The 13,500-nt window shown below is 38.5% G+C and overlaps 1 protein-coding gene across 1 annotated transcript in view; it reads right to left on the bottom strand.

Annotated features, from left to right (window-relative positions):
• The window catches only part of LOC111515441 (cyclic nucleotide-gated channel alpha-3), a 226,660-nt gene extending 214,634 nt beyond the window's left edge, over window positions 1-12,026 (bottom strand). Inside the window, exon 1 of the mRNA XM_074175064.1 lies at window positions 11,666-12,026. Coding sequence (XP_074031165.1) covers window positions 11,666-12,003 — 338 coding nt within the window. The 5' untranslated portion in view covers window positions 12,004-12,026. The remainder of the gene's footprint in view (window positions 1-11,665) is intronic.
• Between the last annotated feature and the right edge of the window lie 1,474 nt (window positions 12,027-13,500).

Raw genomic sequence — 13,500 nt, 5'->3', positions numbered from 1 at the left:
AGTACCCTTCAATTCTTGAAGGAGGCAAGATATAATGATAATAATAATATTCAGAAATACTCGATAGTGAAACTGTGGAATTTCATTTGTATAGTCGAAGTAACTGGTAATCGTGAAATATTTTTTAGGTAACAGCAAAGTAATCTTTATAGTAATAATAAATCTTTTTATGTCGACCGTGAATTAAATTAATCAAATTCAAGAAAAAAATTCTTTGAATGAACAGATTTTCATGGAGTCTATGAATATGTATTTATGAATACATGATAAACAGCGTTTACTGAAGGAATAAATGCGTTCATGAAAACCATGAAAATGTTCATTGAAAGCGCTAATCGATTTATCGAAATCATGAAGCAACAGCGAGGGTTTTACGTGAAATCGGATATTGGATTCAAAAAATACGCATACACGTTAGATTGTCGGCTTGAGGTGACTTGTTGAGTTCGATTTTCGTGGGCTGTGTCGGTTTTCCGTATAGAGCCGACTGAGAGTCTTTATCTGAAGAAATGATTGTGAAACACGTTGAAATCGAAGGTGACTACAATAGTCTGAGGAAAAAAAAGGCTGGGGAATCATTACTTGATATTTCATCTGACCTAAACCTCAGGTACCTACACTTTGATACGTGTTAACTTAACAAAGAATGAAAACCCTTGTTTTTTGAACTCGAGAAAGCTAGTGTATAGCGTAATTCCGTTACAAGCATTTCTTTTTCTATCCACGAGTTCTGAAAAGAGCTATGACTGTGCACATTATACTTCAGATGTCATATATCCTCACAAAAACATCTAGAGGTGTAATTTACGTTATCCAGTGGGCTCTTCTGAGATACCACATTTCCCTGTCTACCGGCTTGGATAATAGAAAAACCAAAATCAGTTTTCAAGTGATATTACTCTTCAGTAAAATGAGATAACTCTTCAGTACATGCCTGAGGAAGCTATTGTATAGTGAATGAAACACGTTTTGCGGTTTGGTAAACAGTTTAGTGAACATCTCACATTGCAGTTATGAATACCCGGACTCTAGAATTTTCCCAATAAATTTTATTCAAAACGCGTTACGCGCGTAGCTGCATAGCTTCAAAAGTTACACCAGTAACTGATAGCTTCAACAACGCTTCAACAGTTACACCAGTAACTGATGAAGCTACCATGTAGCGATACGCTTTCATAATGAAATCTGTGAAAATTTTATGATTACTATCAAAATGAAGTTTCGTTAGAATTGAACCCACTCCTTTGAATTAATTCACATCAAACTATAAATTTTTTGAAAAATCAAACATGCAACCACTTGAAAAAAGAAAACATATATTCCTTCACAAACCGTTTGTGTTTCGGGTCTCGAGAACACAATATTTTCCTGAAATAAAATTTGTCTCGTTTCTAAACCGCTTCCAATGCCCGACCTAGAACAAACGCCATCCCATCGGGAATTGAAATATGTGTGTCGCTGTCTCCTTAGATATATCGAGAATTTCTTATCTCTTGTTTTAGCAGAGCGTTGCGGATTCTACAGGTGCGACTCGTGTGGGGTGAATTTTGGAAGTGTCAACAGAATTTTCGTTTTGTGTCTGTGAGTGGAAGAAGGAAAAAAAGGTTGCTCCTTTCCTCTCATGTCCTTTCCCAGCATGTCAAAATGCACCTCTCCGGAATATTAATCATTTTTTCGACTCCCACCCCGGAGTATGCTTCTGGAGTTGTTTACTGGCTCTGTCTGTAGGTGACGCAGTTGACATCCCACTGAATCAATTGCAGAGAGATTCTATGACTATCTGGAATTATATTTGTTTGGACGTGATACTCAGATGGTTCACACAGTTCTGAAGAGACCATGCTCGGTACTGATGATGGGACAATCACCCCGAAACCGGTTATCGGTTGGACGGATCGACTAAACGAAATCAATTTCTGCTTTTCATAGTGGGAAATAACTTGGTGCGAATCTTCCAAGTCGAAGACGTTGCACAGGTGCCTGATGGTTTTACTTCAACTCTCTGCGCGGCATTAGCTGGGTTAGTTGTTGTTTTTCCGTTGGGTATCTGCCACAAGTACCTACAAACTCGTAGGTCTGCGTGAGAGGAAAGCGGTAACCTTCAAGCATATCAAGATGTACCTTAAACTGAATAACAGGTTTTATCGGAAAGAACTCTTTTTACTGCTTTTCTGAAGCTGGCGTCGGACGGTATATCTTTAATAGTATTTGGAAAATGATTGTTTATTTTGCAGTCGTATATATAATTGAATCTTTAATGATAATGGAAGATAGTGATGGTAGTTTGAGATGATTACTTTGACGGGTGGGGTATCTGTTCCCTGTAATGTAATTTTGTTTGATTTTATTTATGAGACACACTGTTTCACGTATAAATTACCGTGAGTATATTGTGTTGCTTGAAGTGAAATTTTCTCGAATCGCGAAACTTTAGTTTACAGAGTTACTTCAGGGCTCATTTTTATAAGACAAAAACACTTTGAAGAGCATTACCACTGCACACTCCTCAGAATGGGATATCGTATCACAAATGTGACTATTAAGGAGTAGTATACTGTCTTTGCGGTTGGGTATCCTAGTTCGTTTGCAGCAATTTTCACAGCATAACAACCAGAGGAAAATTTTCATTCAAGCTTTTGACATGTCCATTGAATTTGAGACCGTTGTCGATGTATAGTCCTAGAAATTTATAGAAAACACTGGTGATTCAAAGAAATATCAGCAACTGCACATTTGAAGGACACTATTTCAGTTTTCAATATGTTGAAGGATGAAAGGTTCGAGTCGCACCACTCTTTGACCTTTATTATATCTGAATTAATGATATGATGAAGATCAGTTTGCTTATCATTATGCCATAGTATAGTGGGTATTATCGGCGAACAGGGTTACATTTTCTGTAATGTCAAGCATCGTGAGGTCATAATCATATAGTAAAAACAAAATTGGACCCAAAACTGATCCTTCCGGAACACCACATTGTATATTACCTAAACTTGAGATTGATTCTGTCCTAACTACTTGTGTGCGGCCAGATAAATATGTCGTGAACCATGGATGTGCTTTATTTAAAAACTTATATTTGAAATATAGCAATAGGATGTTTTATTCTTTATTGTCAGTACAAACCTCACGACCCCTTTACATGGATCAATACATACATAGAAACACAATTATGAGCCGTCGTTTCTATTAATAAACAGTTGGGCGTCTATTCAGGTTTAGACGGAAAAGAAAACTGAAAAAAGTTAATTTTGTCATTAGAAGATAACATAAAAAACGTCGAAAATTTTATTTTTTCACTAGCACAGAAGAATGAACCGCTCAGTATATCTGACATTTTTTGTAGTACAAGAGGTATGATTCAATGTGAATTCAAATACTTCATACAATGATATTCGAGATGGCATTAAAAAACATTGAACAATACGTTCAAACAAAAAAAATCACCAAACGTCGAGCTGATTTCTTACGTTTTTGCTGAAGATATTTTGAAAAAGTTTAATTCACAATGAACACTGAGTTTTTATTATTTTATTACAATTAGTAGGGTTCCACAGACCGTCCTATGATATATCACATAATACCCCAAAGTATAGTACCCCGGATACGCGGCTGCCTGTGAAAATCGACGGATCTCCTAAATGTGACATTCAAAAGTATTTTTTTATATTTGATACGATTTTTATTTGTTTGATGAGAGTATAAAAACTGTTGATTATTTTAAGACCAAAAAAAGATAATAGTAGATGAACAAAGAGATTTTCATGACACCGGAAATTCAACTGAGAGAAGCAATGGAGTACTTCGTTTTTCGTGCGTTTTCGAAAGTTTTTCGTGCGTAACCGTCACATACTTGACCAACTGCGCCACGAAAGCGCTACAAGAAAAGCGTTACGAAAAAAAACGATCATTTTTTTCGTATAACGTTTCTCCGTATAACGCTTTCGCGTAACGTTTTTTCGCGTAACGCTTTTCATGTAGCGCTTTCGTGGCGCAGTTAGTCAAGTATGTGACGGTTACGAACGAAAAACGGTCGAAAACGCACCAAAAACGATGTACTTCATTGTTTCTGTTAGTTGAATTTCCGGTGTCATAAAAATTTCTTTGTTCATCTACTGATAATTTATTAAATATATTTGATTTCAGAACGCAATTTGTCTTTTTTGTCATACTGTTACCCACCTTTTCCTTGACAAGAACTCAGTCCATATATTTATTGAAGTTTTCTATAAACTTAAATGAGCCCACTTTTGGTAGATTGCTTGAGCATATCCGAATGAAACTTCTCTAGACTGAATAGACATTTTTCCAAACCACAAACATCAAATGCTTTGAATCAAAACAGTTCGAAAGTGATTCAGAAGCTGTACCAATAATCGCACATATCTCGTGACGTCACACTAGCATTCGACTAATGCAGAGTTTGAAGTTTTTATCATTGTATTATGTATGACAAGCTTCATCAAACTGTTTGAGAAGATTCACGAAATAAAATTTTACTGAACTACCCTATCAGCTATAGCAAAGGGTAAGACTCACGGAACAAAGTGAAACAAATTTTTTCAGGACATATCTTCATTATATTCGATAAAAATTCCAAAACACCCATTTTAATATGCCAGACGTGAAACTTGCAAGAGACAGTAAAATAGCTCTGGGTCAGCGGCAAAACGGAAAAGGGTGCTTCCTTTATTTCCCAACTTTTGTCATAATAAATCACTTAGTTTCATTCCATTGCCAGCCTTGCCAGATTCAGGGCTTTTTATATCGGAGAAGTTCACTGTAGGTCTTTGAAACTTCAGGACGAATTCTTCTGGACGTTGTCTAATTGAGACACTATTTCAAAAAAAAGGTGAATAATGAATGTCGAATATTGTTTTAATTTGATTTGGATGGGATGTGATCGTGCAAGGGTTAGTTTATTTTGAATGAGATGTCTATAAACTGGTGGTTTCTGGGATCTGATTTCATTTCAGAAATTCTTGTAGACTAACATTAGTAGTTCTGAGGTTTGATGAAATGAATAAACACACTCTCGTCTAATTTTCACCAGTTATTTTATTTTTACGACTAGTTTCAGGTTTAACCCCGCTTTTCTGTTTTATACTCGATAATGGGGTGAAACCCGAAACCAGTCGCAAAAATAAAATAACTAGTGGAAATTCAACAAACGTGTTTTTATTCATTTCATTAAAGTAATCATGATTTTCCACAAAATAAACAAGTCATCAATCACACATATTAGTTTTGAGTGTGCCGCAAGATGGTACTAGTAGTCAATATTTATATTTATCTTGGTCATCAATTGACTCTTGACAGATAATGTAGCCATGGTCTTTTATTAATTGGTTTTTGCCTTTGGGAAGTGTCTGAGTCGCTCATCGGTATCCAACCACTTTCCGGAACGACTCCTTTTGTAGAGGACTCACACCTCGAAACGTGACAATTTCTGTCAATCATTCATGTTGTGTGGCACCCACTTTTATAGCTTTTTGACTTTTTCAATACGTTTTAAACCATTACAAACCGCATGGGAGCTGACGCCCAGTTCTTCCGTCCCATGCACGTTTGTGATAGGTCAGTCTCCATAAGGTTCCTCTAAACCTTTGTACTATCTAGCAAAAGCTATGTATAATGACATAAATTCTAAGACAGATTTCTTTAATTCATAATTTTTTAAATGCCGGATCTGTCTCGCATACGATGTAAATTACGGCAAGACCAAGAGTGTTTATATTAACACCATTCATCGGAGTGTTTTAAAAAGTCACATATATTTGTCATGTAGCTCAGAATGTAAATATGGGCATATCAATATCCCAGCATTGAAAGTTTTGTCAATTCAGCGATATAGATTTTCGGGTGACCTCCGTCGCACGTTGGCTACTGTTACAAAAAATGCTTTGAGGAACGAGGGGAACGAAGCAGCCTTGATTTCTCCCTGTTTTTTTTTTGGAAGACAGGGGGGACACAGAGTTCAGGGTAGTCTTGCGAGAGCCACGAAGAGAGTCGGACACAAGAGCCCGTGAAGGCGGGTTCTGGGGTGTCATCCTTCAGCCTTCGAGGCTGAGGATAGTGGCTTGAATGGGATAGATATTTTGTTTCTATGCGCCAGTATTGGGTACAGGGTAGTTTAAAATAAAAGTGTTAGTGTTGAAGATACATCGGGCCAACTTAACTTATGGTTGATCATGAACCACCCAAAGAGGCGTTATGCAAGTGTTTTTTATATACTAACCAGTTTATATTGATATTTTGTCTGAGTTCACTTCCTATTTGCAAAGAAGTTATATATTGTTGGGTTCCTAGTATGGGTTGTTTAGCTAGCGTTCGGATTTCAATTAAAGAAGAAAGCAAATTTAAGGTTATACACCACTCTCCCTAGATTAAAAGTGAAGCTGAAAGTATTTTGTACTGAATAGAAGTGTTTGCAGTTGTTTAAGAGGTGAAATCAATAGTAATTAGCACAGTCAAATTGGCGGCATTTTTTTTGTTCTATTTTCTTCCATTTCATAGAATTTCACATTTTCTCAAATTTCACAAATTTTGGAAAGAAATGAGCAGCATCAATGTATAGAGCACAAAACTCTTCATCTATCAGTGTATATCACGATACAGTAGAATGAATATTGATTGAGATATGTTACTATAAAAACACATGACACTAAAACGGACAAAACTTTCGAAACAAACTGTACAATGTTCAACATGACTTGTACCATCGACCCCATATTTCTTCGCGAGTTGGTAATTCGTTCTCATCAGCCCCCCTGGAAGAAAACAATTTTGACACATCCTTGAGAATTTTATTTCCCGCCCTCGTCTTTGAGCATACCCTCGGGAAAGGGCAAATTGGCCTGCGCTGCAGGTACAAAGGCGAATATTAAATTGAATTACCAGCATTCCCTTTAGCAGGAAATCCACAGGTGAGCATTGACAAATAAACACAAATTTGAATGTAAATTGAAACTACGTTGCACGGAGCAAGCAGATAAATGTTTGCCTTATAGTCCAGTCAAAGTAATTGAAAAAAGTGGTCAGTTTACAATTTGTAAAAATCCAAAATTGCTAGTTCTCAATTACACTTTTATAAATGAAACATCAATAATCCTCGCAGATTATATGTGTCCTCTAAAATGCATTGAAGACAAAGGCCAAAATTATCGACATTTTGCATTTTTCTCTTCGAAGATAGTTAATGGTTCCAAAGTGACCGCTTCGCTGCAATCTAACAGTTGGTAGGTGACATTTCATGAAGAATATATAAGTGTCTTGAATAGATGTCTTGATAGATTTTGCCAGATTTTTGAAACTGTTCTGGTAGTCCATGCAAATGACAGGCTACCTCCCGTGAAAAGGAGCCAAGAGCTTCATTATCTTCCAGGCAAATGTAGCTGATGATGTAGACTAGACAAGAATGTAGTCTATTGGCATTTTTTGTAAATTTACTACCAACTTGAACATTTCGCGGTAAGATCCAAGTGCTTCCAGAACCGCTTGTCCATTTGTATCGATTTATGTGTGGGATTGGTTTCTGCTGATTCCTTCACACATGAAGGAATACTATACATTCTCGCCTCAGGTTGGTATCTTTGTCAAGAGCCTTGATTGTACACACCTGCACTAAAAACTGAAGAAGTTCTTGAACCAACGGCTATCCACTCTTAACACTTTCTTCTCACTGATAATACAATCATCTCCAATCGGAATTAGGACTATATAAGACAGGTCGTAGGTTATTTTCTTAATGCTATGATGTTGAGTGTCAGCTACGCTCTACATAAGCCTATTTCGGCAATATGTTCAATTTTGTATGTTGTCCAACTATCCTTTTTCTCTGAGAAAATAAGGAAGAATTTTCATGGCCGCTAAATGTCTGGACCAGATACAATGGGGGACTACTTATATTTTGGGAAATGGCAACACCAATGTCAATAGGTAAAATGTGGCAACACCATGATGAAGTTTAACATTTTTTAGCATAAACGTACTCACAACGTTTTGGTGTACAAGTGCTATTTGTTTCGTTTACATTTAGTTGACAAAATCAATTTGACCAAAAAATGGAAATTTCAAGAGGAGGTTTTCGCTGGATTATGTTTCACACCTTTTGACGTGGATTATCTCAACAAGAATGTGCCCATTAACTCAGTATAGCGATAAAGCAAAATGAATAAACACAGTATATCGCTGGTATAGTAAATTAAATCGTGGTCGTAGTTGGGTCGCCGAAGAATTCTTTGAAGATTGTCCAAAATTGGTTTTTGTGCCACAAAACTGATAATGCAGAATCATCATGTGATATATTGTGAGATAGAGGCATCCTTGCACTTCAGTTCTACTTCCCTACACTCGATTTCACATGAATACTTATTTGTGAACAAAATTATTCTCGTTGGATATCTCATAATTTATCAATCGCTCGAAAAAGGCTCTCGTCAAGTGATGTAAGAAAATAATCAAAAAGTACGACCGTAGTGCTTCAAAAAACGTGTATAGAATCGTGATAGGTGACGAATCATTGATATATGCGTATGAGCCGGAAACAAAACAGCAATCGACCGTATGGATATTCCAAGACGAGCTAAATTCAACAAAAGTTATCGTGGGAGAAGCACAGCGAAGCAAATGGTCGCCTGTTCCTTTGGCCGAATGGATTATGCGGCCACGCGGAGCAACGTAGAACGGTCAATTATGAATGGTCCACGACCATTTGTTTGCCGGAAGTCTTCAGAGAAATTCCTAAAACAAACCGCCGAAGGCAGGTCAACATGGAATTGATGACTCAACCTCCGTACAGTCTCGATTTGGCACCCAATAACTTTTTTGTTTCCAAATATCCAGTTGAAGAGTTTAAAAACCATGTTTTGGGGCTGTACCAAGAGAAATGAAAAGAGTGCTTTGACAAATGGTTCGAACGAATGAAAAAGTGTATCAAGGGGAATATTTCGAAAAACAATAAAGTCATTTTCAAACAGAAATGTTTGTTATTATTGATATTTGCAGATGACTAGGAAAGCTAAGGTGTTCGAGCATGTATCCAAAAACGATTCGTAGTGACGTCATTAATAATAAGATTCGCCAATTTGTGTCGGATATGTCAATAACAAAGAGACACTTTTCAATTTTCCCTAACCTCAATTAGAATTGGATATGTGCGGGTAATAATTTTCCAGCTTTATTTTGTACATCCTTACAACCTATTCGATAAAAAGTTTTTAGCACTTCACAAATTATAACGATCAAAATAAAGCACAAACTGCCGTAACGTAACGTCAAATTCCATTTCAGCACCAACCTCGTGCTAGTTTTGAATCATCATGAATACGTTTCAAATCATAGTTGATGTGACGTCATCTTTCAACGTCAGAATGAATGTATTTGAATCACAGACGAATAAGTTTTGAATACATGAGCGTCAAGAAACGCCTGTAGTCTTTGCATACCAAAGAAATTCGCCTGGGCCAAGCTTTTTTGTGAAGCTTTCAGTCACGAACTAATTACTCTACTCATTTATAATCATTGGTTGATATCTAACTTGAGTGTTATCATGAAAATAGGTATTATGATGTGTTCCTATGGAAGTTGTTCTCATACTCGTTCTTTTAAGAACCCCAATTACTGAGCTGTTGCTATTTTGAATATCAGGAATACTTATATGCACTACTACATGAAACGAGGCGAAAACTTCTTCAAAGATAAGTTAGGCTCCTACCCGTTATTACTGCTCGATATAATTGAAATACATGAAATACAGAATTCAGTCTTCTACTATTGATTTAAATTTATGATCATTGGAATCGACAACATATTTCTGAACCGGGATCAGCCTTTTATTCATACAATGTATTGAAACCTATACCAATTCCAGTTAATTGTCGAGTTTTACTGGACTATTGTCAATAGAGCTAGCTCGTGCGATACTGTTTTCATCGCGTGTCGTATTTTCAATACAACTTTTATTTCGCGTCAAACGTTGAGTGTTTGTGCTTGACACTCAAGTTTTGCCCTGATATTATATCACATTTATGCTTGCTCTACAGTTAGTTGGAAATTCTTCGAGTTTTATGAAGTATGCTCTACAATTGGCAAAAATTATAGGTTAGATGATACCAGAGCCCTCAAACGATACATTTATGATCCACATCTAAGCAGCGTTCTTCCAATCTACCATAGATTCCATCAGTGGAATCGGAGAATCAGAGACCCTCCAAAGAGGTCAGTTGCAAAGCTTCATGCATTTCTCTGCAGACTTCAATAAACTACATGACACTGTTTTACATCTTATAATGCTAGTACCACCATATTGGATGAATCCAACCTCACTCACAAGTCAATAAAAATATTCTCGGACAGTCAAGCGGCGTTGGAAGCTCTTGGCTCCTACCGAGCAACGTTTAAATTGGTAGCAAACTGCCAAAAACCACTCTCCTCGATAGGAAGAGTTTGTCTCTGGTCTGGATCTCCTCTTGCAAAGGAGGGTGCTGCAAGCGGCTTCATTGGACCAGAACCTGTCATTGGTGTCGCTTTGGGCTTTGCCAAACAAACACTGAACAACTGAATGGTAAGAAGATTTATAGCCTTCTGGCAGAAATTTCCAGGACTGGCTCACTCCAAGGAGTTTATTAACCCATCGAAGTTTGATCCCAAACAGTTGTTGGACTATAGTAAGGATGAACTACGATGTCTAACAAGCCTTCTTGTCATTTGAATCATCATATGCAGAGACTGAGACTGTCGGAAGACAGTGTGTGTCGCCTCTGTCTGGAAAATGATGAAACAGCAGAACATATACTTTGTGCCTGCCCCGCTGGGGACCGAATCAGTTTCTTTCAGTTCGGCAGATCCATACTCTCACCATCTGACCTGAAAGACCACTCACTATACAAACTAATCGGCTTCGTTTAGAAGCTGGGTTTATTTTTTCGATTGTGAATAGGTGTGAGCCACAATAAACCCTTGTGGGTTGCGGTGGAGGGTCGAATAGATCTACTCACTTCAGACCTACCTACCTACCATCATATGAGTACTTGGAAAAAATAACGGTCAAATACTATCACCAGTTGTCACCAAAATGATATTCATAGGTCAATCTTCTATTCCTGTATCACCCACCAAATCGAGTTCAAAATCCTCAGAGCTGAGTTCCCCTGGATGTGTGAAAGTCAAAATTTCATGGATGGTTTCAGTTCGTACCTCCTCAGGCCTCTGCAACTTAGGTTAGGTTAGGAAAAATTCAAAGTGAGTGGTTCTATTCGACCCTCCACTGCAATCCACGAAGCTTGATCGTTACTCACATGAATTCAAATTCTAAAAAGAAATGCGGAATAAACGAACTGTACCGTCCTGACCCAGTGCTCGTAGGTCAATCTCTTCACACATGAACCAATGTAGTAGACTTTTGCCGGAAACCGTTGCAAAGATAGATATCTTTGTCCTGAATACGCAACTTTATGCAGCTGCACCCTCCGGAGGAACCTATTATTTGGGATTATAATATATAAGGCAGGTCGTAGACCTATTGAAGTCAATAAAATTCTCAAAATTTCTTTCATTCAATATTTTGGTAGGTAGTTGCAGTTAAGTTTCAATGAAAAGATTCAATTTCATCTATTGGACAATAATAAAAGTCTATCTCTCTCCCTTATAGAAACACACTCACCTCTCAGTCCCGTTACAACTACTATTACTATTGAGATGATTCGACGACGGCGGGTTCGTACCGGCCGTCGACCCCGGGGCCGTCCTCCAGGCGCCCAGGAGCGGTGCCTCTCCAGAACTTGCGAGAGCGACGTTGGTGGGTAGTTTGAGGCGGTTCCGCAAGTCCTTCCGTCGCGCCTTCCTCGAGAGGTCCAACTCGCTGGCGGCAGAGCCTACGTTGGCGGCCCTGTTGATGTAGGCGATGCTGTCTCTCGACGATGAGTAGTAGCCCACTTCCTGGTGCTGGTAGTTCTGGTGTTGGTGCTGCTGTTGTTGATTGTGATGGGAATGCTTTGACATTCCTAGTTTGCAGCCAACTAAGTCTGGAAAGCAGAAGACGGATCGTTAATTGTGATGTAGCTATAGCTTTTCCAAAATTGACATTATTCAGTATTCGGAATTTTAAAATGAGTTTTCGAAAATTATTATTCATTGAACAAAAGGATGAAAAAACTTATTGGGCGCGAGGAAGAGTCTTACTTTCACAAGTCCGGAAAATATTTCAGCGTCGAGTATAATATTTTATTTTTTTCTATAGAATGGTTATGACTTTTCCTATATCATGTGTATGGTCTTGAAGGATGAATGAAGTTTATTATTATTATCATTATTTTTTTACCGAAGTATGCGCTGGTCAGGCCTTATCCCCAGAAGCCCCGATACATTTGGGAGGGCGCACCATCATTATCAACCAACAACCACTCCCCACGCCGTGGGGTAAGTGATCATTGGGTCTGAGAATCATGTGCCCTGTGCAAGCGCAATGAATGACAGCCTTCTGCATCTGTCCGGCTAAGATTTCTGCCTTAGTGCGGCAGGCCGGTATGATTTTAAAATTCGAGAGTAGAGAGGGCATCATTCTAACAAGGACTCAAATAATCAGAAAAACCATCTCAAGAGAGTGGTCTGAATAGAGTATGCGAAGTTCGAAGAGAAAATCTCGATATTTTATACGTTTTTCCTCTTCTTTTCGGACGATATTCGTCTTACCGGGAGCTGAAAACTCCACAACAAATATAGTCTTGCTCTGGTAGTCGAGGAGGACTACATCAGGCTTATTTGCATGTATGATCCTGATGGTGGAGAACGAATAGTTCCAATAAATTCAGTATTTCTCCTTCCCCACAACGGATTCAATATCACCCGAAGTGTAGGCAACACTGGTATCTCGTCAATACCGTAGGAGTGCCGTAGATGGTAATGTAGTATTCTAAGGGCCGCGTTATGTTGATGGTTGTCGGTCGAGACCGCATATGCTGGACATGCTGATAACAAGTGCATTAGGGTCTCGGGCGTCTCGCGGCAGGCCCTGCACCTTGTGTCAGGAACCTTTATACCCATCACGCGACTGCGGTAGACCAAGGTTTGAAGACACCATTCTGGCAAGCCATGATGAACCCGTCAGTTTCCGACGTCAGCACACTCAACCTGAGGAAAGCGAAAGTCAAGCGCTTTGATAAGCCAAGGTCTCCAATGTTATTGAAGAACACCCCATGCAATTGCTCATCAATGTGTTTCCGCAGAAGTGAGGTGATATCTGCGGCTTTTATTTGAGCTTTTTGCTGAACGAGTTCCAACTCGGTAACAGAGTTGTGGTCACCTTGTTCAGTGTCGAAAATTATACCGAGTTCATCAGCAGCTCGGGCAGCTGCCCTAAAGAGAAATGCTCCAATTCCTGCTCTCTCATAGTCACGTACCATGCAGAGAAGGGGATTGGAACTCCTGATGACTTCACAGGCTATATCCAGTACCATTCTGTCATGTAGATACTCCAAACTCAAAAGTCCACGGCCTCCC

Source organism: Leptinotarsa decemlineata, unplaced genomic scaffold (genome assembly GCF_025532065.1).
Source record: "Leptinotarsa decemlineata unplaced genomic scaffold, Ldec_3_MD MMD2_tig00000882_RagTag_RagTag, whole genome shotgun sequence".
Classification (NCBI taxonomy): Eukaryota; Metazoa; Arthropoda; class Insecta; order Coleoptera; family Chrysomelidae; genus Leptinotarsa; species Leptinotarsa decemlineata.
The sequence above is the reverse complement of the archived record's forward strand: the minus strand, read 5'-3'. Positions and strand labels throughout refer to the sequence as shown.